Consider the following 24,260-nt stretch of genomic DNA (forward strand, 5'->3'; position numbering starts at 1 on the left):
ATGCCACGTCCCCACCGCTCTTCTTCACATTTTCTTTCACCGTTAAATAAAAACCCATTCCCAGCACCTGCCATGTAACCATTTTTAAGGAGTTTTGGAGGAGCTGTGCTGGTTTCATTAGGTCCACCTCACAAAGTGCACATCTAAGAGCAGGATCCAGATCAAGCCAGGTGATCATGACCAAGCAACATTGACACAAATGAGAGATGACTAAATTAATTTCAGTGGGTGGTCCTGATTAACGTTGTCTGGATCCAGCCCTGCGACTACACAACTCCTGCTAAAACTCCCACCTCCATCATGAGAGGGTTAAACTGTAGATTTCCAGCTCTACTGAACTTGCCCAGCTCTCCTCTCCTCACCTCCTTTTTGCTTTGCTTGACATCCAGCCTGATGAAGCGTTTTGGGGAATTCAAAAGCTTGCTTGTGTGTTGTTTTCATTGGCCCCATGTAGCTTTTGAATTTTTCTAATGGCCCAACATCCATTGGGCCATCCATCCATCTCCATTGAGTAATCACAAGCACCCCCACCCCACACATACTGAAGACATACTGGAGACAAATTTGTTCACCCAGGCTTTTAGATACAGGGGTTCTCAACCTTGGGTACCCAGATGTTGGTGGACTTCAACTCCCATAATCCCCAGCCATAATGGCCAAATGCCATTGTGGTTGGGGGTTATGAGAGTTTAACTGAGGGACCCAAGGTTGAGAACCCCTAATATTCTATGTTTGCAAAAGATGCCAAATTTAATAAACTTGAAACCCCTTTACTAACTGCTGGTCCAGGAAACTGTGCATGAAGAATGTAGCGGTCCTTGAAACTCTGCACGAAGAATTTAGTGGTCCTTGACTCCAAAAAGGTTGAGAAACACTGCCAACCTCTTTATATTCCAGGGTTCTGGCCAATGAGTGAAAAAAATCCTGTGGTAACTAGCAAGCCCAAGGTTTTAGTGATCTAGTCAAGTGTTTCATAGAATTCAATTACTTCCAACATACGAGTCCACCTGTAGTTTCTTTCTACCAGCTCTGCATAATTCCCTCACCCTACAGGCAGTTTCCTCAGGAGAAATGACAACCACAAGTTTAAAATGATAGTTGAGCAACTATAGGCCAGTATCCAACCTTCCGTGGCTGGACAAGGTAATTGAGAAGGTGGTGGCTTCCCAACTCCAGGCTTCCCAACTCTTGGATGAAACTGATGATCTAGAGCCGTTTCAGACTGCATTTTGGGTAGGCTATGGGATGGAGACTGCCTTGTTCGGCTTGATGGATGATCTCCAATTGGGAATTGACAGAGGAAGTGTCACTCTGTTGGTCCTCTGGACCTCTCGGTGGCCTTCTATACTATCGACCATAGTATCCTTCTGGAGCATCTGAGGGGGTTGGGGTGTGGGAGGCACTGCTTTGCAGTGGTTCCACTCTTACCTCTCGGACAGATTCCAGATGGTGTCCCTCGGGGACTGTTTTTCTTCAAAAACTAAACTTTGGTATGATGTCCCTCAGAGCTCTGTATTGTCTCCGATGTTAGGAACATAGGAAGCTGCCATATACTGAGTCAGACCATTGGTCTATCCAGCTCAGTATTGTCTTCACAGACTGGCAGCGGCTTCTCCAAGGTTGCAGCAGGAATTTCTCTCAGCCCTATCTTGGAGAAGCCAGGGAGGGAACTTGGAACCTTCTGCTCTTCCCAGAGCGGCTTCATCCCCTGAGGGGAATATCTTGCAGTGCTCACACATCAAGTCTCCCATTCATATGCAACCAGGGCAGACCCTACTTAGCTAAGGGGACAAGTCTTGCTTGCTACCACAAGACCAGCTTTCCTCTCATCCTATGCATGTTTACTTGGAAATATTCCCACAGGTCTTCCAGTCATGCTTACTCCTAAGTCAGTCAGTCAGTCAGTCAGTCAGTCCTTTATTGCTTTCATAGACCAATACTTAGTAAAACATACATACATACTTACAAAAAAACCCAACAACTCAGCATAATAAATCAAACAGATTGTAATGCAATACTGACAGGTTAAAATTAAAACAGTTGTGGTGAACTCCAGATAGATCTTACTGAAAGCCAAAGAGAGCAGAGGACCCTCCATTACAATAATAAAACAGGAATCACGGAAAAAAGAAAGCAAAACTTTATTTAAAACCTAAGCGGATGTTGCAAATGATATAACAGTACCTTGCCATTTTGCTAATTATGTTGTCCTCAAGACTGGACAGTAAATACTTCAAATAGAAGTCATCCAAATGCCCAGGAAAACGTTGCAGCAAAGGGGACACTAATCTTAAGCGGGCGTCCCTATAGAAATTACAGTATAAAATGGCATGCGCACTTGTCTCCACTTGACCAGACCCGCAAGGGCAAAGTCGAGCAGAGAAAGGGGTACCTTTAAATCTTCCCTCCATAACAGCAGATGGAAGCGCATTAAGACGGGCAAGCGTCAGAGCACGTCTAAATTTAGGAATGGTAATTAGACTCAAATAGCTAACTGGTTTAATGTTAAACATTTGATCCCCCAGAAAGACATTCTTAGGCAAGGAAGCAACTTCTTCCTGCAGTTCCATGTCCATGATACGTTGTTTGATCTCAATCCTGGCTCGATCATATCCCATTTTGATAATCTCATCCTGAGAAAAACCATAATGAGCCAATTTGTCAATAATTTGGGTCTTCCACTTAAATCAGAAACAATCAATCTTAATAAGGGGGGCCAATCCTACACAAGAGAAGACAAATTTTAACCAGAACAATATGATATTCCTCCAATAACAAGTTTCCAATCTAATCATACCCACCTCTTGTCTTAGCGCAACATTAGGCACACATCGGGGGACTAACAATATAGATCTTAGAAATTTAGACTGCAGGGCTTCTAAAGGCGTAAAGTTGCTAACAGGTCCTATTTGGGCTCCGTACAGCACTTGAGAGTGGACTTAAGATACAAATAGTTTAATTGCAGCGGGAATATAAGAAGCCCCCCTCGAGAAATGTAAAGATGTAATAAGGTTCGTAGTTAGCTGTGCCGTCAACCAAGTAGATTTGAGGTGGGCATTGCGTGAGCCTGATGAATGAAAAACCACTCCTAGGTATTTGAAGGAGTTGACCTGTGCAATCCTATGACCATTGATGGACCAGCAATATTGCCTAGGTCGTTTTGCAAAGACTAGGACTTTAGTTTTTTCATAATTTATCTCAATGGACTCTTGGGAACAAAATTTTGAAAGGAGGCCTAAAGCACGTCTCAAACCAATTGGGGTTTGGGACATGATTGCCATATCATCCGCATATAAAAGAATAGATACATGCTTATTTGCTATTTTGGGAGGATGCGTAGAAGGTGTGGATACAAAAGAGACCACCGAGTTAATATATAGATTAAATAATAAGGGAGCTAAGATGCAACCCTGCCTCACGCCCCTGTATGTAGGTATTGCATTTGAAAGGGACTCCAGTGCATTACAGCGAACTTTCAGAAAGGCGCCTTCAAACAAGGAAGAAATCAATAATAACAGCCTTCTGTCTATTGAAAGATCCCACAGTTTACGCCAAAGCCTTTCATGGGATATAAGATCGAATGCGGATTTAAGATCAATAAAGGTGACATAAAGTCCGGAAGCTGGCTTACTGGAATATTTTTCAGATAAGAATTGTAGAGTGAGGGCATGCTCCAGGGTGGACCGGCCCGCCCAAAAGCCAGCCTGCTCCGGGGCCAGAACATTATTTGACTCAATCCAATCCACCAATTTATAAAATAGGTGTTTAGCATAGATCTTACTAATCACGTTTAGAAGGCTGATTGGGCGATAATTTTTAGGGTCATCCCTATTGCCCTTTTAATAAATGGGTATAATAATGGCTACACCCCAATCACAGGGGATATTAGCCGTGAAGTCGATGTAAGAATAGAGAGAAGCAAGCCGGGGTACCCACCAATCAAGATTAGACTGAAGCGCATCAATAGTAATAAAGTCGCTTCCTGGGGCCTTGCCTCTAGGAAAAGGTTTAATAAGCCTTTCAACTTCGAAGCACGATACAGGGTCCCAACTGGGAATCATAGTATTATTTAATTCATTGATGATATTAACATCCAGCTGATTGGCTGGGCTGCTGGGGCGCCTGATTGGTCCTGGCACACCCAGGAGAACGGCGGCGGCGGCGGCCATGGCCGGGGAGCCAGGTGGGCCCGGCCGCGGATGCGAGGCGGCGGGCCTGGCTGGGCCCGGCGGCGGAGGCGAGCTGGCGGGCCTGGCCTGGCCACAGACGTGAGGCGGCGGGACTGGCTGGGCCTGGCCCGGCCACGGACATGAGGCGGCGGGACTGGCCGGGCCGGGCCCGGCTGCGGAAGCAAGGCGGTGGCGGCGGCCGAACTCGGCCCAGCAGGTGGCGGCTGCACTCGGCCCCCGCAGGGCGGCGGCGGCCACCGCATTCGGCCCAGCTGCGGTGGCGGCCATGGCCAGGGAGCCAGGCGGGCCCGGCTGCGGAGGCAAGGCGGCGGGCCTGGCCGGGACCGGCCGCGGAGGCGAAGCGGCAGGCCTGGCCGCACCGCTGGGCCAGGCCACAGCGGTGGGCCAGGCCGCGGCGGGCCCCAGCCCGGCCGCAGATGTGAGGCGGCGGGGGCGGCCTGGCCCGCCCAACAGCAAGGTAGTGGTGGTGTGGCGGGGTGGGGGCGGCCCGGCCGCAGCGGCGGCACTCGGGTCAGCTAGTTTAAAAGAAAATAAGATAAACAGTATAAAGATAGGGACTAAAAAAGGGAAGAATAACAGTTATAATGATGAGAAGTGGAGGAGCTCAGGAAAACATGTCAATCCACCATCAGAGCTAACCCTAAGTAAGTATGACTAGGATTGCAACATGAAATCAACAGCAATTGAGAGAGAGGAGAGGATTTTGCATTTGTTTGGGGCTGGCATTTTTTAAGGGCAAGGACACAGGCTCTATTTTCTGGCCATGATCCTTAGTTAAAATTGTGGGTCCCTTGCCAAAGGGGGAAAGATCCACAACTATCTAATAATTGCTTGAATTAATATTTTTAATAATTAATTTTAATTGAATAATGTGCTGAAAATTGCCCTTGACCCCTGAACACCATTGTGGTTGGTTCCAGCCCATCAGAACATTTGAATTGTGCACCCTCGGGTTAGCCCCAGAGCAGGTTATTTTTAAGAGAGAAAATAAAATGCTCTTCAGATTAACTAAATAGGGTATATTCGGCATTTTAAGAACCCATACACATTAACTTTGTACTATGGATTCTGAAGTTGAAATTTTTCCCCTTTTAAAAGGAAAAGTTGCCCTGCAATTAATGCTGGATCATCTTTTCTTTGTCTCTGTGATGAGGCTATCCTGGGAGTTTTATCCTGAGAGGCCCCTGAAACATCAGCCCTATCCATCCTCAGCATTGTACCTCCAGTAACTGTTGCTGGTGTGTACCTTATGTTTCTTTTTAGATTGTGATCCCTTTGTGGACAGGAATCCATCTCATTTATTTATTATTTCTCTGTGTAAACCTCCCTGTGCCATTTTTGGAAGGGTAGTATAGAAACTGAATGAATGAATGAATGAATGAATGAATAATGCTTTTTGTGTGTGATGTATAAGTAGGACAATTTCATACATTCTGATAAATACAGCTTCTTAAAAACACTAAAATCATGATCTCTTTCGTTATGCAGTGACAATGCCTTGCTGTCTAAGAAACAAGGCTTTTTTTTTTTTTAAACAGTTCTCCAAAAAACTGGCAGGACTGGGCCCTTCAAATGGTGTGGTCTAACCGTTAAGTGTTCATCAGATCTATGACCACTAGAGGCTTCTGATGTGTGTGTGTGTGAGTGTGTCTGTGTGTGCGCACGCGCAAGCATGCACAGGTAGGCTGACAGATGCAATTTCTATTTATCTGTCGCTTGTGGGGGGGAGTTTGTATTTTGTGTATTCACTAGGAAATGAGAGTTCTGGTTCTTTAGCAATCAATTAACACACACTAATTAAATGCATCAAAATTACTGACCAAGACTAAGTCCTATTGAGGATAGAGAAAGCAAGCAAGCAAGAATGAAAGATTAAGAGCAGTGACAAGGACTAGTTGTGAAACTGTGTCAGAGGAGAAGGGACATTGACAAGGATTGAGTGAAAAACAGTGTCTGAGGCAAAGGAAATCTAGATGGTTAAAAAGTGACAAGAACACAGGGTGGGGGTGGGGAGAGCCTAGTTAGCTATGGGCCAGGTTGAGGAAGTAAGAGGAAGCAGAGTCAGTGTAATTGTCCTTATTCAAGTTAATTCCTAATCCAGGCTAATTCATATTAGAGATGTAGGAAGAAGAGCGGGGGAGGGGGGGAGAGATTTGTTAAAAACGGAAGCAAAGAAACAGTGACAAGGACTAGGTGCAAAACAGTGTCAGAGATGGAAAGGGGAGGGAGAGAGATCCTAGTTAGGGGACAGGTCTAGACTTTGTAGATGAAATAGAATCAAAGAAAGTTTGAGATACCACAGTCTACAGAACTGTGGTTTTTAAAGATATGCTTGCGCTTCAAAGACACCTGTAAGAGTGTCTAGCACTAAGAGATAATGTACATTGCATTAATAGTTCACTGAGAACTTCCGATTAAATAGAGGCAGTCATCAGATCAAGCCGGTGTCTGTATTGCCCTAGTCACTGACAGAATCACTGGAAAACAACCAGACTAGCTAATACCTCCCAAGAGAAATTATAAGAAATTAAATTATTTCTTATAAAAGTCCATTTTCTCTTCTATAAAACAAATCCTTAAAAAAAAAGAAATTAAATTTGTTGACAAAACAATTACATATCAGACCATTTCTCTCTGTGTGTGTGTGTGTGTGTGTGTGTAAAAATGAAAATTGTGTAGGCTTACTGAAGTGAATTGATTGCTGCTTCCTGCTTGTATGTACAATGACATATCTGTGTGCATTCATCTTACATGATGGAGCTACATACAAGAGTCATGCATGGACATGTAGGATATTTCATCATGTGTATAGGCCAGACCTTATGCATGTAGAGCCATTCACTTTCCTTACAAAAGAACAGTGAACAACTAAATAGCAATATGATGTGTGTGTACGTGTGTGTTAAATACATCTTGTATGTTGTATATAACATAATGTATGCTGACTCTGCTGTACATATCATATGTTTTGAAAATGGTTTGTTTTCTCATCAACAGTGCAGAATTATCCAATCTAAACACTTTAGAATTCTAATCAATTCTGTTTTTCTTGGCTCTGTACTATATTTTATGTGTTTTTCAAAGCAGCCAATCATTGTCTGCTCTAGATCCACACAAAAACAAGTGCCTGCTTCTTGAAGTATGAAAGGTCTTTTCCTCTAAAAGAGGAGTATTGATAACTATAAGATAGCTCACAGGCAGCCAGGAAGCTCCCAGCCTGATGTTACTAAGCCAGCTCAGGATTGGGTTTACAAAGCATACTAGTACTCCAGGGAGTCGGTGCTGTGTAGTGCCTAGAGTGTCAGACTAGGAGGGGCATTTGCTGCTTCTTGGCTTAACCTACCTCACAGGGTTGTTGTGCAGATACAATGAGAGAACACGACCTTGAGCTCCTTGGAAGAAGGGGCAGGGTAGAAATATCATACATACGTACATACAATGTAGATGGCTACAGGGGCCTCCTTTTCATGTACAACATATTCTGATTGTAGAAGATCATTGCTGTCTAGATTGTTACATAATGAAATCCCCAGATGTCTAGGGGAGAGCATACTGGCATGCCCCACCACCATGCTGATGTGCTTCATATATAAATGCTGGACACTTGGTGGGGCGGGGGGGGGGGGCAGCCTGCATAGCACAGCCAAGGGATACTGTACTTGGTAATGCCTGAAAAGGACTCACATACATACATACATACGGTAGTAGCATGTTCATAGTTTACCAGGGAGGATACTTGTTTGAATTTAGTCCCTTAATATAATGCCATGCATGCAGATGTGTCAAAATTAACTCAGTGAAAAAGATTAACAGGGTGTTTCAAAAAATTAGTCCGTTTACAAACATCTGATCCTTCAGAGGTGCCTGACAATTTGGTACCAACTTGTCTGTAAGCAATAGTTTTTTGCTTCTGCAGATGACTTTGTCTGAGACAGCTCTGTAGGATCAACATCTGAATCTGACTGTGTATCGTCAGAGCATGGCTTCCTACCCCATCCCCACAGAGTGGCACATATCTCATTGCTATAGGCATACAGGAAATCATTTTTAATATCATTCACAAAAGCCAACATTCCAGAAAGCTCAGGATTGGCTTACAGGGTTGTTGTAACTGCAACACCAGCAAGTTCTAAAAACAAGAACTCACTGGAGTTAGAAAACTCCACCTCACAGGCAGCCCATCTCACAGGGTTGTTGTAGTAAGTCTAACTTGAAACAAATAACTAAAACTTAAAAGGATAGTATTATTATTTTTAAAAAAACCACACATGAATTAATAAAGCCTCTGGTCAGAAAAGCCTTTTCACATAGGAAAAGATAAGGATCAAAGGACACATGGTTGGGGAAAGCTAGCATGGTGAAGTAACCCCATTTAAGACAACAGGAGGGACCCAATTTAAATTATCACAGGCTACAGGGAAGCGGGGTGGGGGCAGGGAATACTGTTGCACAAAACTATTTAGGCAATTAAAAATACTGTAGGAGAGATCAGAGCTTCTCTGATCCGATAAGAAAAATGACCATGTACTTACCGTTAGTCCCCCGATGTGTGCCTAATGTTGCGCTAAGACGAGAGGTGGGTATGATTAGATTGGAAACTTGTTATTGGAGGAATATCATATTATTCTGGTTAAAATTTGTCTTCTCTTGTGTAGGATTGGCCCCCCTTATTAAGATTGATTGTTTCAGATTCAAGTGGAAGACCCAAATTCTTGACAAATTGGCTCATTATGGTTTTTCTCAGGATGAGATTATCAAAATGGGATATGATCGAGCCAGGATTGAGATCAAACAACGTATCATGGACATGGAACTACAGGAAGAAGTTGCTTCCTTGCCTAAGAATGTCTTTCTGGGGGATCAAATGTTTAACATTAAACCAGCTAGCTATTTGAGTCTAATTACCATTCCTAAATTTAGACGTGCTTTGACTCTCGCCCGTCTTAATGCGCTTCCATCTGCTGTTATGGAGGGAAGATTTAAAGGTACCCCTTTCTCTGCTCGACTTTGCCCTTGCGGGTCTGGTCAAGTGGAGACAAGTGCGCATGCCATTTTATACTGTAATTTCTAGAGGCAGCAGCGGGTGGGGGGGGGGAGGAACGGCAGGGAGAAAAGGGAGGGGGGGAAAGACGGGCCCGCGGGGGGACCGGGAGGGCAGAGATGGCAGCGGCGGGAATAAAAAACAGCAGTGGCGGGGAGAAGAGACCGGCCCGACCGCAGCAGCAGAAACAAGGCGCCAATAGCGGCTCCAGCCCGGCCGCGGAGAAGGAAAAGGGAGCGGCGACGGGACCAGTAGAAGTAGACCAGCACTCCCCCACCCACCCCTCAGCCTTATCCTCCAGCAACTCTACTCCCGGCGGGTTGAGGAGAGGGGGAAAACGTAACCCAACTAGCGCCCGTTATTTTAACGGGCTTAAAAACACTAGTAACCTATAAAGCCCTAAACAATTTGGGCCCTGGGTATTTAAGAGAACGTTTTCTTCGCTATGAACCACACTGCCCATTGAGATCATCTGGAGAGGTTCGTCTGCAGTTGCCACCGGCTCATCTGGTGGCTACTCAGGGACAGACCTTCTCCATTGCTGCCCCGAAGCTTTGCAACATATTTCCTGCTGAAATAAGAGCCTCTCCATCTCTTACAACTTTAAAAAAGGCAGTCAAGATGCATTTGCTCACACAGGCTTTTAATTAGATATTGTTTTAATAGTGTTTTTAATAATTTTAACAGTCTAAATTTTAAATTGTTGTAAGGTTTTAACCTTTTTAATTTGTTGTTTTGTTTTAAACCAACCAGAGACTGGCATTTTGGGTGGTATACAATTGTGTTAAATAAACAAACAAATAAATAAAATCCAATTAAAATATATTTGATTGAATAGAGAGCGAGGTAGAGGTTATTAAAATATATGAACATGTAAGGCATTCCTCCATGACACAGAACATGCTAGATGGAATACATGTCTGGGCACTAATGTTTGTAAGACAGTTAGTGGATTCTCTTTGAGGCTTATAATGCTGGAACCTGTCCCTCCCCCCAGCTCACCTTAACAAATGGGGCATTTGGAGCATACAATTTAACCTTTACACTGTATTATCTATTCTCCTATTTTCTCCTGCATGTGCAGTATGTTAAAAAGTTTTAAATATTAAGTTATAACACCTTTATATATATTTCTCCAAAGTATCCCTGTCACTGATCCCATGTGTGGCAGCTCTCATGAGAGTTTGCGAACAGTTGCCTGAATAGCGACGGGGACGGGGTGAGAAAATGGCAGCAGTGGCGGGCAGGGAGGGAAAGTGCTGGCCAAGCTAGCTGGTGAGGGAAAGCAAACTAGTTGGGGGAGAACGGACTGGGGCTGAAGGGAGGGGGAAATGAAGATGGCGAGGAGAGACAGGGAAAACTAGGGGTGCAGATACTCTGCGCCGGATCAGCTAGTTTAAACTATTTCATGACTCTCTCTCCAGGAGTTCCAGTGACCCAGCTACTCAAGGAAAGTGGATGCGTTATCAGCATGATGATGTGATGATGCTTAATATCTGTTCCCTTTGCTTCCCCAGACACTCTGGTATCTGGACTTCCACTACAGAAAGGTAAAAATGGAGAACCAATCAAGGCAGAAACAACCCCAGGTTTCAGAGGGCCCTCAGCAAATTGCCCATGATGGGCCCCGTAGTACCGGGCTGGGCTCCAAGAATGACCAGCCCCGCCCTAGACACAGATGGTCTTGGGGATCTGGTATGTGGTGCATCAGATGGAGTCAATACAGACATGAAGAGCAATATGGTAATCTTCATAATAGCAAAGATGAGGATTGGTTCTAAGTAAGAATCAATAGAAGCCAAATTGGTGAGTTTAGTGAAAGGCATGTGTCAGGCTCTCGGTCACATGCAGGATTTTATACACCACAATATGCTCAAGGAAAGGAATGTGCTCAACCCACTGACCTGCAGATACTACATTTTGCGTTTACAATCGTGCCAGTCCTGGCCACACAGAGCGGGAGGGAGATTGGGCAGGCTGCGGGTGGCTGCAGCACTTGGATGCCACCTTCGCCACAGTCACGCTCAGCCGCCTGGCACAGCGCAGGATGGAGGCACAGCCAGCAGACCACCCAGGAAAGACTGAAGAGGATTTAGGGGGCCCAGGGTGTGTGGAGTCCGTGAACATCCACCTGGAAGTTGAAGGGTAGGAGCATCTCTGTCCATGTTCACCATAAGAACAGCCCTGCTGGATCAGGCCCAAGGCCCTTCTAGTCCATAATCCTGTTTCACACAGTGGCCCACCAGATGCTGCTTTTAGCATACAGGCAGGAGTTGAGAGCATGCCCTCCCTCCTGCTGTTACTCCCCTGCAACTAGTACTCAGAGGAATCCTGCCTTTGAGGCTGGAGGTGGCCTATAGCCCTCCGACTGGTAGCCATTGATAGACCTCTCCTCCATGAAGTTACTCAGGTGGCTGCAGCACTCAGATACCACCTTCACCACAGTCATGCTCAGCCACCTGGCACAGCGCGGGCCAGTGGCACAGTCACCAGACCACCCAGGACAGACTAAAGAGGGTTTGGGGGCCCAAGGATGTGTGGAGGCTGTGAACTTCTGACTGGAAGTCGAAGGGTAAGAGTGGCCCACCAGATGCCACTGGAAGCCTACAGGCAGGAGTTGAGGGTATGCCCTCTCTCCTGTTGTTACTCCCCTGCAACTGGTACTCAGAGGATCCTGCCTTTGAGGCTGGAGGTGGCCGATAGCCCTCCAACTAGTAGCTGTTGATAGACCTCTCCTCCATGAAGTTATCTAAATACCTTTTAAATCCATCCAGGTTGTTGGCTGTCACTACATCTTGTGGCAGAGAATTCCAAAAGTTGATTATGCGTTGTGTGAAAAAGTACCTCCGTTTGTTGCTCTAGATAGAGAGAAGAATTTCTCTCTCTCCACTTTCTCCACACCATGCATGATTTTATAGACCTCTATTATGTATCCCCGCAGTCGTCTTTTTTCTAAACTAAATAGCCCCAGGTGTTGTAGTCTTGCCTCATAAGGAAGGTGCTCTAGGCCCCTGATCATCTTGGTTGCCCTCTTCTGAACCTTTTCCAGTTCAACAATGTCCTTTTTTAGATGTGGTGACCAGAATTGTACGCAGTACTCCCAAGTGTGGCCGCACCATAGTTTTGTATAAGGGCATTATAATATTAACTGTTTTATTTTCAGTCCCCTTCCTAATGATCCCTAGCATGGAATTGGCCTTTTTCACAGCTGCCACACATTGAGTCGACACTTTCAAGGAGCTGTCCACCACAACCCCAAGATCCCTCTCCTGGTCCATCACCGACAGCTCAGATCCCATCCACATATACTTGAAGTTGAGGTTTTTCGTCCCACAGTGCTTCACTTTACACTTGCCAACATTGAACCGCATTTCCTATTTTGTCGCCCACTCACTCATTTTGAAGAGATACTTTTGGAGCTGCTCACAATCCATTTTGGATTTCACTACCCAGAAGAGTTTGGTATCACCTGCAAATTTGGCCACCTCGCCACTTACCCCTACTTCTAGATCATTTATGAATCAATTAAAAGGACCTTCAACTTCTACATAAAACTGCAAGGAGAGGCCATCTGATGTTTGAACACCATTAAAAGGCTGATGACATCCCACTCCATCTCACTATGCCATTCGATCCCAGGAAGGTGGTGGTCATTTCAATGAGTGTCTGAAGGAAGTGATGGTCTGAGACTTATTACAGACTAGACAGAGGTGCTTTTGGTCAGTGGGAGAGCTGATGCAGGAAGAAGGGTTTAGCCTTTTCTGACAGGGGAGCACTCCCTCTGCAAGAACAGAGTCACTCTCTGGGGGTCATCCTGGACTTTGCTTTGCTCCTGGATGCCCACCTGTCAGCTGTGACCATGATTGCCTGGCATGAGCCCTCTGGCACCTCATGTGCCTGGTGAGCGGTCACTCACAGCCCCAGTTTCCCCCACACCTTCTTCCCACTCACCTGCCGAATCTCCTTGCATCTCCCTTGTAGCAGAGATGTGTGGAGTACGCCATGCAATCTTTTCCACCACCCAGATCTCTCCCCTCCCAAACACCCAATCTTCATGCAACTCCCACCCAGCAGAGCATAGAATCACCTCACATTGTTCCTGCTTCATACCTCTCTCCCAGCTCCCAGATGGCCTTGACCTTTTGCACTGATAACCCAAATGACCACTAAGGGCACTGGGAGTAGAGATCGTCAGGGTCTCCTTCTCTTTCCTGCTTTATCTCTGCTTTTATGACACCTCCACCTTGGTAGAAAATATTCGGGGACTTCCTGGGAGAGTGACTTCCTGCTTCTTCTTCCCAGAACTCTGTCTGACCACCATGTAGGTAGCAGCTAGGGTTTAGGCCTTTCTTATCACTATATACTTCTAAATAAAGTAGATTAGTTTAACCTTAAATCAATCTTCATGCTTCTGGTTTACAAGCTGTTGCCCCTGAGACCCTGTTAGCTTTTGATGTAATGTGTGAGTTAGCTCCTGAAATACTGTGTTCTCTTTCTTCCCCCATCCACCCCAATATCTATCTACCTCCTACCCATAAACCCTAACAGCCCTAAACAACAAGAACCCGTCTTCATCTGAATCTATCCAACATAGTTGCAACTACAACTACACATCTTGATATACCGCTTTTCAACAAAAGTCAAAGCAGTTTACATAGAAAAATAAACCAAAGTTGCTTCCCTGTCCCCAAAGGACTCACAGGCTAAAAAGAAACACCAAGTAGACACCAGCAACCACCACTGATGCTGTGCTGGGGTTGGAGAGGGACAGTGGCTCCCCCCACCGCCCCCCATTCAATACAAGAGAACCATCACTTTCAATGGTGCCTCTTTCCTCAGTTATCAGGGATAACTGCTAGTAAGTTCCTCAGCCTTGTCCAAAGTGTGGGGGGAAGTGGGGGGACACATTCTTGCCCTGGGCCCTCCAAGTCCTGAATAGACACATATAAGGGTATTTTTTCATTGACAACATTTGTAGCTTCCCTTCCTCCAAGGAGTACAGGGTAGTCTAGATTGTTTTTCCTTCTCCCTTATCTTTCCACAACGATTCTGTGAGGCAGATTAGGGGGACGGAGACTGTCTAGCTAAGAGTCATTCAGTCAGCTTCATGGCTGACCAGGGGAGGATTTGAATCCAGATCTCCCCAGTCCTCCTCCAGCTCTCTAACCACTGCACCACATTGGCTCAGGGGATGTAATCCTAGTTTTCCTTCCCAAGAAAGAAAAACCCATTATTCTTGGAGGGTGGTCGTGATTGAGTTGGACTAAGAAAGGGCCTGTGGACCTTGGTCCCGAATCACTGAAGAACCTCGTAAGGCCCCTGACTTCCATCCATCTGTTAGCTGACTCTGCTTCTGCTCCCTTCTTACAGCTAACGTCGTTTTGGATCGAGACACAGCACATCCCTGGCTCATCATGTCCGAGGATCGTAAAAGCCTGGCACTTGGAGACAAATATCAAGCTCTGCCCATGACTACTCAGAGATTCGACTACTGTCCTTGTGTGCTAGGATGTGAGGGATTCACAGCAGGCAGACATTCCTGGGAAGTGGCTGTGAGAGGTGAAGGAAACTGGGCTGTGGGGGTTGCCAGAAAGTCTGTGAAGAGAAAGGGCCATTTCAGATTAGGTCCTGAGGAAGGGATCTGGGCTGTAGGGAAATTGGCAGGTCAATACAGGGCTCTCACCTCCCCTCTAGGCCCTCCTCTATCCCTGTGTGGGGCGTTGAAGAAGGTCCGAGTGTCTCTGGATTGTGATGTGCCGCAACTGACGTTTTCCGATGCGGATACAGCAGCCCCACTCTACACTTTCTCAGGAGCCTCCTTCACCAGAGGGACCGTTTGCCCCTTCTTTCTTGTGTATGGAAATAGTTCGTTCCTCACCCTCTCCCTCTGAGGTAGCCACATGATCTTCCTCACAGGCCCAGCTAGTTTCGTTCTCCAGACCAGGGCAAATAAGAAGAAATCAAAGCTTTCTAGACCAGGAGTCCCTTTTCTGGCTTCCTCTCTCTTCAATCAAAGCTGAAAAAAGTCTGATTTTCTCCCTCCCTTATCTAGAGTCCCCCCTTTCCTTAGAAACTATTTCTTAAAGACACCGTAGTTCATTAATGGTTGTAAACATCACAGTTTAACTGCATGGTGGAAGAAAAGAGGGGTACAGTGTGCAGACTCCAGCCATGACCTCCTGTGTCAACATCAGATGTAGGGTGTGTGGCCAGGAAGAGGGGCCTCTTGGCCTCCCTGCCAATCCTTCCCAGGAGAGTGGGGGGTGTCTCCTGCTCCCAGCTGGTGAGCGCTTTGTTCACCGGCTGGCTGCAGAAACATGACAAGGGAGGCGGTGTGGGAAGGGAGAAGGCGCACTGTGGCAGCCCCAGTCTCTGGCCACCCAGGAACATGTTATTTTATTTATTTATTCAATTTATATACAGCCTTTCCTAAAGTGGCTCAGGGCAACTTTAAATCAAAAACACATAATAAAACAATTTTTTTTGAAAAAAAAGCATTTAAACCATATTAAAATTAAAATTAGATATTAAAAGCCAGGCATAAAAGATTTGTCCCTCATTGTCCAATGGTGTCCCCCCCCCCCGATATTATCCCTCAAGTGACACCCCAGTCATGAGTCTAGCCTAATGCTTTCTTTTTGCGCCAGAAAGCATCAAGCACTCTGCTCCCAGAACAATAATTAACAATAGATTGACTTTTTATCACCAAAGATTTTATGTTACGTGTACATGTTGCAAAGGACATGAAAGAGAGATTTCCGAGAGAGTCTGATCTGCCCGCTCTGGATGTGGTTATGTGCCCTCCAAAAGAACAGCTACGTAGTTGGGGAGAACTCCTGGACCCAAAGCTCTCTCTGGTTCTTCAGAATGAGGCAGTGGCCAGGAGTGCTTTCTGCCAGCGTCAGTTGATGTGCCAACGATGCCCATTTCTGGAGGTGAACAATCCCAAAACAGTGGGACATATGCTGGTAATTTCCAGGCTAGACTTCTGTAATGTGCTGTACGTGGGGCTGTCTTTGTATGTAGTTTGAAAACTACAGTTGGTGGAGAATGCAGCAGCCAGATTTGTCTCTGGGGTGTCCCAAGGAGACCATATCACCCCAATTTTGAAAGAACAGCACTGGCTGCCAATATGTTTCTAAGCAAAATACCAAGTAGTGGTTATGAGCTATAAAACCCTGAATGGCTTGGGTCCAGGGTATTTCGAGTGCACATTTGTCACAAACCCTGATGTTGACTGAGATCTGATGGGCAGGCTTGGTTCCAGCTGCCAGCGGCTTGTTTGGTTGGTGGCGATGGGAGACCAGGCCTTCTCTGTGGCTGCCCAAGAGCTTTGGAATGTGCTCCCTGTCAATAGAAGCTATTGCCCTTCTCTGTCTGCCTTCAAATCAGTTAAGATGAACTTGTTTTCTTAGGCCTTTTGCTAGAACTGTTTTTAAGAAGTTCTTTTATTAAAAATTCATATATTAAAAATTATGACTTTAAAATTTTGTTGTTTTTATTGAGTTTTATTTATTGTTTTAAGTTGTGTACACCACCTTGAGATTCAGGTGGTGTACACTTGAATAAAAATTTATTGATTTGATTCATTCACTTATTACATTTGTAAACCACCTAACACCTTGAGATTCAGGTGTTAGGTAATTTATAAATTGATTGAATGAATGAATGAAATGTACCAAGGAAGGTGGTGTTGCCAAAAACAATCAGCAGAGATCGTGGCAAATAAGCACTTGAGGGTTTGTATAGTGTTTGGTATATGAAACTGTGACGAAAGAATCAAAATAGTCTAAGAGTGGGAGACCTCGGCCTGTCTTTTATGTTTGGCCAATGGGGCTGTGCTAGTCTTTTTCCGCCAATGGCTGCTAATATAATTGTCTAAGGAAATGGCAGGCTGTACTCCACAAAACCGTTTTGTGGCATCCACACTACCCAGGAGATTCCTCCTATTTTTAGATCACGTTTGGCTCAAAGTTCTGTTTTGGGACAAGATGCAAGGGTGATGAGCCCAGGTCTATAACCAATGAATAAGGAAGTGGTCCTGTGCATCTAAAGGTGAGCTTTGGACAATGTAAATGAGATGTCCACACAACTAGGAGACCCTCCTGGAGCCAGAGGCAGGTGGCCGGCTACTAGGGATGTGTGGTTCGGTTCGGATCCGAACTGGTTCGGATCTGAACCGGTTTTGGTTCGGCAGTTCGGATCCGAACCGAACCACCCCTGGTTCGGTTCGGATCTGAACCGGGGGTGGTTCGTTTGGACTGGTTCGGACCTGTTTGGATCTTGAAAAGTAGCTAGGATGGTAGCTGGCACCCAGGGGTACCTGTCACCCAAACCCCAAAGCAATCGGACACTCATACAATTTTTTATGAATTTTTGAAAATTATTTTTATTTTTTCTCATAGGATATAATGGGACTCGAACCAGGCCATTATTCCTTATTGTGGAGCACCCATGGGTGCCAACAACCATGCAAACCCTGAAGCAATCAGACACCCCTATGATTTTTTATGAATATTTGAAATATTTTTAATTATTTTTCTCATAGTGTATAATGGGACCCGAACCAGTCCATATCCCCTATTGTGTAGCACCTAGGGGCACAAAAGTGGGGTGGGTGGTAGACAGGCAGGGGTGCCTACCACCCAAAAAATCCCAAGGCAATTGGATACTCCTCTGATTATTGGTGAATTGTTAAAATATTTTTGAATTCCTCATAGAGAATAATGAGGATTGCAGCAAATGTATAGCTTCACGTCGGGGGGAAAGGGGTGTTGTAGAGTGGAGTGTGGTGGGTAGTAGTTCCTAGGGTGGGCAAGGAAGCTACCTGAATTATTTGAAAGGAATTTGGGAAAAGGGTGATTTTTGGTTAATTGTTGAAGTTTACGCGTCTTTAAGGTTTTTCCTCATAATAAGTTATAATGGAGCTTTCAGCAGCCCCATAAGTGCACTTGGGGGGTGCTGGGTGGCCCAGAGCGAGTGGTGGTGTAGTGCAGTATTGAGTGTGGATTCTATGATAGCAAATGAGATTTTCAATGAGACACCATGAATCCACTCTAATATGCTATCATAGAATCCACACTCAATACCTCAGAAGCAAGAGAACCCTGTACCCCATGGGTTAGAAACCCATGGGGGTGGTTGGCACCCTATGTGAACTACACCACCACTCGCTCTGGGCCACCCCTTTTCCCCAATTCCTTTCAAATAATTCAGGTAGCTTCCCTGCCCCACTACCACCAAACCCACACCGCCCTAGGCCACCCCTTTCCCCCCGACGTGAAGCAATACACCCTTCATTATATCTAATGGGGGGAAACCTTAAAGACACGTAAACTTCAACAATTAACCAAAAATCACCCTTTTCCCCAATTCCTTTCAAATAATTCAGGTAGCTTCCTTGCCCACCCTAGGAACTACCACCCACCACACTCCACTCTATGACACCCCTTTTCCCCCGACGTGAAGCTATACATTTGCTGCAATCCTCATTATTCTCTATGAGGAATTCAAAAATACTTTAACAATTCACCAATAATCAGAGGAGTGTCCAATTGCCTTGGGATTTTTTGGGTGGTAGGCACCCCTGCCTGTCTACCACCCACCCCGCTTTTGTGCCCCTAGGTGCTACACAATAGGGGATATGGACTGGTTTGGGTCCCATTATACTCTATGAGAAAAATAATTAAAAATATTTCAAATATTCATAAAAAATCATAGGGGTATCTGATTGCTTCAGGGTTTGCATGGTTGTTGGCACCCATGGGTGCCCCACAATAAGGAATAATGGCCTGGTTCGAGTCCCATTATATCCTATGAGAAAAAATAAAAGTAATTTTCAAAAATTCATAAAAAATCGTACGAGTGTCTGATTGCTTTGGGGTTTGGGTGACAGGTACCCCTGGGTGCCAGCTACCATCCTAGCTACTTTTCAAGATCCGAACCAGTTAGGATCCAAACCGGTTCAGATCCAAACCGAACCAGGGGGTGGTTCGAACAAAACCAAAACCGAACCACCCCCTCCTGGTTTGGACCTGGTTCGGATCCGAACCGAACCGGGCGAACTGGTTTTGTGCACATCCCTACCGGTTACTGCTGGAAACAGCTTGTTGGATCAGTTGGAAACAACAAGTGAATTCCCCAAGGCCACCAAATGAAGACAGGACAGAGGCAGGGTCTGAGCCCCAAGGGTGCCTGCAGACAAGGGGCTCTCAGTGCTACACAAAGGCTGTTTCCCCCCTTTGGGCAACATCTTTCATTATCATTAACACAGAAATTTCCATCTTGACCAATTGCTGGGAATGCCAATCTGCCCAGTTTTTGATGATTAATCCTCTTGTGGCTTTTCAGGCATATACTATGTGGGGCTGCCTCTGTACATAGTCCGGAAACTGCAGTTGGTTTAGAACATGGCAGCCATATTGGTCTCTGGGTCATCTAGGAGAGACCATATTACTCCTGTCTTGAAGGAATTGCACTGGCTGCTGATAAGTTTCCAGGTAAAATACAAAGTGCTGGTCATTACTATAAAGCTCTAAACAGCTTAGGCCTTGGGTATTTAAGAGAACATCTTCTTCGCCATGAGCCACACTGCCTGCTAAGATCACCCAGGCTTTTAATTAGATTTATAGTTTTTAATACTGTGTTTTAAATATTTTTAATCTTCTAAATGATTTTAATTGTTGATTGATTTAATGTTTTAAATGATTTTAATAGTAAACCACCAAGAGACGCAAGCTTTGAGTGATATAGAAATATTTTAAATAAAATAAATAATGATGGGAGTTGTAGTCCATCAACCTCTGGGCACCCAAGTTTGAGAACTACTGCCATAAGCAAAATGAAGCCTGCAAAGACTAGATGTTTAACAGAATGCATTTTTAACATCATGTATGATATAAGAAACAAAATAAAAACAATAAGCCACATGGGATGTCCTTCTCTAAATGAGAACACTGTAGAAGGCTGAGCCACATAATACCATAAGTTCCCGAGAAACCACCAAGGAAAAACAGTTATTTTATTTTATTTTATTTTATTTTATTTATTTATTAGAAGATTTAATATACTGCCCAATCCACAGAATCAGGGCAGTGTACAAACAAGAACAGCACCCGAGATTAAAAAATAATAACAATTAAAGAGCAAACGCCTGGCGGAAAAGAAATGTCTTCAATAAGGTTTTAAAGGTTGAAATGGAGGAGGCAGACCGAATCGGCAGGAGGAAAGAGAATTTCAAAGTGAAGGGGTAGCAACAGACAAAGCCCTTCCACGGGCCCTAGTACTATGGACCTCTCTGAGACTTGGGACTGAAAGAAGGGCAACCTGAAAAGATCTCACACGTCTGGCCAGGAGAAGCGGTTCTGAAGGTAAGCAGGTGCTAAGGCCTGAAGGGTTTTAGAGGTGAGAACCAGCACTTTGAATTGGACCCGGAAGCAAATAGGTGACCAGTGCAGCGACCGCAAGAGAGGTGTCACACTATCATTTCTCCTAGCACCCATAAGCAGGTGGGGCACTGCATTTTGGACCAACTGAAGCTTCTGGGTTATCTTCAAAGGCAACCCCAGGTAGAGTGCATTACAGTAATCCAGAGGAGAGATTACGAGGGGAATGAATTACCGTTGCCAGGGCCTGCCGCTCGAGATAAGGCGGACCAGCTGAAGCTGGGCAAAGGCACCTCTGGTCATGGCCTTCACCTGCTGCTCGAGCAGGAGCCGTGAGTCCAAGAAGACCCCCAAGTCACGGACTACCTCCTTCAGGGGCAGTGCAACCCCATCCAGGGAGAGACTCAGATTCAGCAATTGGCCAGATTGAGAAGTAAGCAAAAGCAACCCAGTCTTGGAGGGATTAAGTCTGAGCTTATTTTAGCCCATCCAGACACTGGGCAAGCACAGAAATGGCGTCTCCAGAGTGGCCTTGGGTGGCAATATACAACTGAGTATCATCAGCATATCGATGGAATCTCACCCCAAACTGATGGATGTCTTGCCCCAGCAGTTTCTTGTAGATGTGAAAAAGAATGGGTGTGAGAACCGTACCCTGAGGCACCACACAAAGGAGTGGCCACAGGACAGAGCACTCACCACCAATGCACACCAACTGAAAGCGCCCACTAAGGAAGGAATGGAACCACTGCAGAACAGTGCCAATCCCCAACCCATGCAGGCGCTCCAGAAGGACACCATGGTCAATGGTATCGAAAGCGGCTGAGAGATCTAAAAGGACTAAGAGAGGGGTGCTACGCTCAGCGAGGTCACGATACAAGTCATCAAGCAGAGCGACCAGTGCCATTTCCATGATGCCCTTTATCACCATGTTACTGTTTGCCATTGGGTCAGCAACTTGCAGTACAAGGAAAATGATAATCAAAGCAGCCAACATTTAATTAAAAACAGTTAAAATATTGTTGTAGAGTATTGGTAGAGAGACCCAGGTTCAAACCCTTTCTTATGCTCATGTTGTCCATCACGGGCAGCCTGGAGCCCACCATAGCCACATAAACTGCAGGTCCTGGAGCAGTTTTGTCTGGAGAGACAGAGGATGCATATGTTAACTGAATTCAAAACAATGCCTGCAATTTATTGTTAAGATCTTCATTGGAGGCTGTCCTCCAGGTGCCTCTGCCAGACAAGGTGAGGCGGGTGGCTACCAGGGAGAGGGCCTTTTCGGTGGTTGCACCCCGTTTATGGAAAAGCTCCCCCAGTGACGTTCGCCTGGCTTCATCACTTTGTTCTTTTAGATGTCAGGTAAAGACCTTTTTGTTCACCTGGGCCTTTTAAATTCAGGTTTTTTAATTCTCTGTTGTGAGCCGCCCAGAGAACAATTTGTAATGGGGCGGCTTACAAATAAAGTTGTTTATTAATGATGATGATGATGATGTTGAAAGTGAAATAAATGGTAGTTGCAGGTGGAGATCTTTGGGGGGTTCTACCCACTTTGCCCCTACTGAGGAGCCCCCACTGGCTAATTGCTAAATGAGCCCCCACTGGCTAATTGCTAAATGAGAGGCTAGCCACTGAGAGTACTGAAAACTTGGGTAATTTGGTTGGAATATAAAGCCAACAATTTGGGATGTTATTAACTTTTCTATATCAAATCAAATCAAATCTTTATTTTGGTCAATGACCAGCACAAACTTTTCTATATGTATGACTCTTTTAAAAATAGGTTTTTACATTTTTAGATAGAGATATTAGTTTTATATTATCTGTACTTTTGTATTTTGTGCATTGCTTTAATTATATTGTAAACTGCTTTGAGATTATTTTAATGAAAAGTGGTATATAAATCAAACAATAAATAAATATTGAGCAATCAAGTGAAGGCCCTTTTTGGAGGCCTTTGCCTTGCTTTTTGCTTTTTAACCAGCACTACTTGTTTTTGCAGTGAAGTTGTTTCCCTAAAGAATTATTTAAGCACCAGAAAATAAAACTTAATTTCTAGCAGTCTTCAGGCAGGAGAACCTTTAGAAGCCTCAGAAGTTAGAGGAAAAAGCAAAAGCAACAATGACAAGAAAGTAGAACTTTAAGAATGGCAGAAAATGAGTATTTTAACAGTTGGAACCCAAGAAGGAGTAAAAAAAAAAAGCAAAAAGAAAAGAAAAGCATTCCCCCCCCACCCCGTTTTTGAACTATATTAATAGTCTCCCCAAAGGGAGATGCACCATTCCTGGAAATAGTGCAATGCCAGGTTGATGCATGGAGTGGATGAAGCAAGCTCCTATTCCATCTCCCAGCCCACAAAATCCATTTAATATATAGTTCTCAAAGAGAGAACATATCAGATATCTAACTGATAAGAACAAATCGACTTTTATTAGAGGATGTTTAGCATATGGTTTACAAAAGCAAAACAGCAGTGAATAGAATTTCCAGATAAAACATGGCCACACAAGTTCCTAAGGGCTTGGGATGGAAAAAAAACAAGTGAGAGAAAAATGTCCAAAAGGTCCATGGGAGAGTCAAATTCCAGCCTCACCTTACATGTGGCCAGCAGGGCCACATTCCTCTAGGGGTGTGTCCGAACCAGTCCGGAGGCCATTCTAGAGGCCTCCGAACTGGTCCGGTTCCGAGCCGGATCGGCGGTTCGGCTCGGAGGGGGGTTGTAGCTTTAAGGGCAGGGCGGCCACGCACGTGCTCCCTACACGTCACACGTGCTACCCCACCGCCCCTTAAAGCTACAACCCACCCACCCCTGTGCCCATCTGGACCGGTTCGGAAGGATGCACACTCCTACATTCCTCTGCCAGTTGCAGCCTCTGGACATGGGTCCTCAACAGCAGAGGATTTTCTCCTGGTACTATGCATGATCTTAGCCATTAGGCAGAGAAATGATACCTGAGGTTTTCCCAAAGCACCAAATAGTACTTTCTCCATGTTATTTGAGGGTGCCAGGATCAATGCCACACCCCTGGGGACTAATGCCACAGCTGAAGGAACCCCATTACCACTCCTCCAGAGAGATCTCCCCCAAACGCTACTCTTTTGAGCCCTGAGGTGAAGCTGGCCAGAATGTTTAAATTTAATCTGAGAATTTGAGGAATCTCTGGACCCCATCAGTTTCACAACTTTCTGCCCCCTCATTGGTGTCACATCTGCATAAGGCCGCCCACTGCCTCTCCCAGATGTTTTGCTCTGTTAACCCTTCCAGCAGCCTTACAAACAGCTGTGCATGTTCATGTGTGTAGAGCAGATTAAGGTTTGCATCCTTAGGATTGCCAGATGTTCAGTTGGCTTCTGCAGCTACGCCCTTTAACTGCAGGTTGATTTGCAGAAGAAGCCACTGGAAAGTTGGGTACCCACCACATACTTTGGATTTGGAAAAAGCTGCAGCTCCTTCTATACTTATCTCCCCTTTCTGTCATCCTTCTTTCCCTTTTCTACTTGCTTGCAGTTTCCCCCTCCTTAGGGTCATCCTTCATTGGTTCTGCATAAATAGGGTTGGGGATTACAGGATTTGTAGTCCAACAACAAAGAGCTTCAGTTTGGCCACCCCTGGCTTGACCTGATCATTTCTGGCCACTAGTTGTC

At 45.2% G+C, this 24,260-nt stretch overlaps 1 protein-coding gene and 1 non-coding gene across 3 annotated transcripts in view; one reads left to right on the forward strand and one right to left on the reverse strand.

The window, feature by feature from the left end:
- Positions 1-16,707, forward strand: part of LOC128342665 (E3 ubiquitin-protein ligase TRIM7-like) — a 38,746-nt gene extending 22,039 nt beyond the window's left edge. For both annotated transcript variants that reach the window (XM_053290323.1, XM_053290321.1), the window contains 2 exons: positions 10,749-10,781; positions 14,602-16,707. In XM_053290323.1, the coding sequence (XP_053146298.1) occupies positions 10,749-10,781; positions 14,602-15,122 (554 nt within the window). In that variant the 3' untranslated portion in view covers positions 15,123-16,707. The remainder of the gene's footprint in view (positions 1-10,748; positions 10,782-14,601) is intronic.
- Positions 16,708-22,883: 6,176 nt separating this feature from the next.
- On the reverse strand, positions 22,884-23,082 carry LOC128348350 (U2 spliceosomal RNA). Its single transcript, XR_008318096.1, has one exon. It is a non-coding gene; the product is annotated as a U2 spliceosomal RNA (small nuclear RNA).
- Between the last annotated feature and the right edge of the window lie 1,178 nt (positions 23,083-24,260).

Source organism: Hemicordylus capensis, chromosome 2, assembly GCF_027244095.1.
Source record: "Hemicordylus capensis ecotype Gifberg chromosome 2, rHemCap1.1.pri, whole genome shotgun sequence".
Classification (NCBI taxonomy): Eukaryota; Metazoa; Chordata; class Lepidosauria; order Squamata; family Cordylidae; genus Hemicordylus; species Hemicordylus capensis.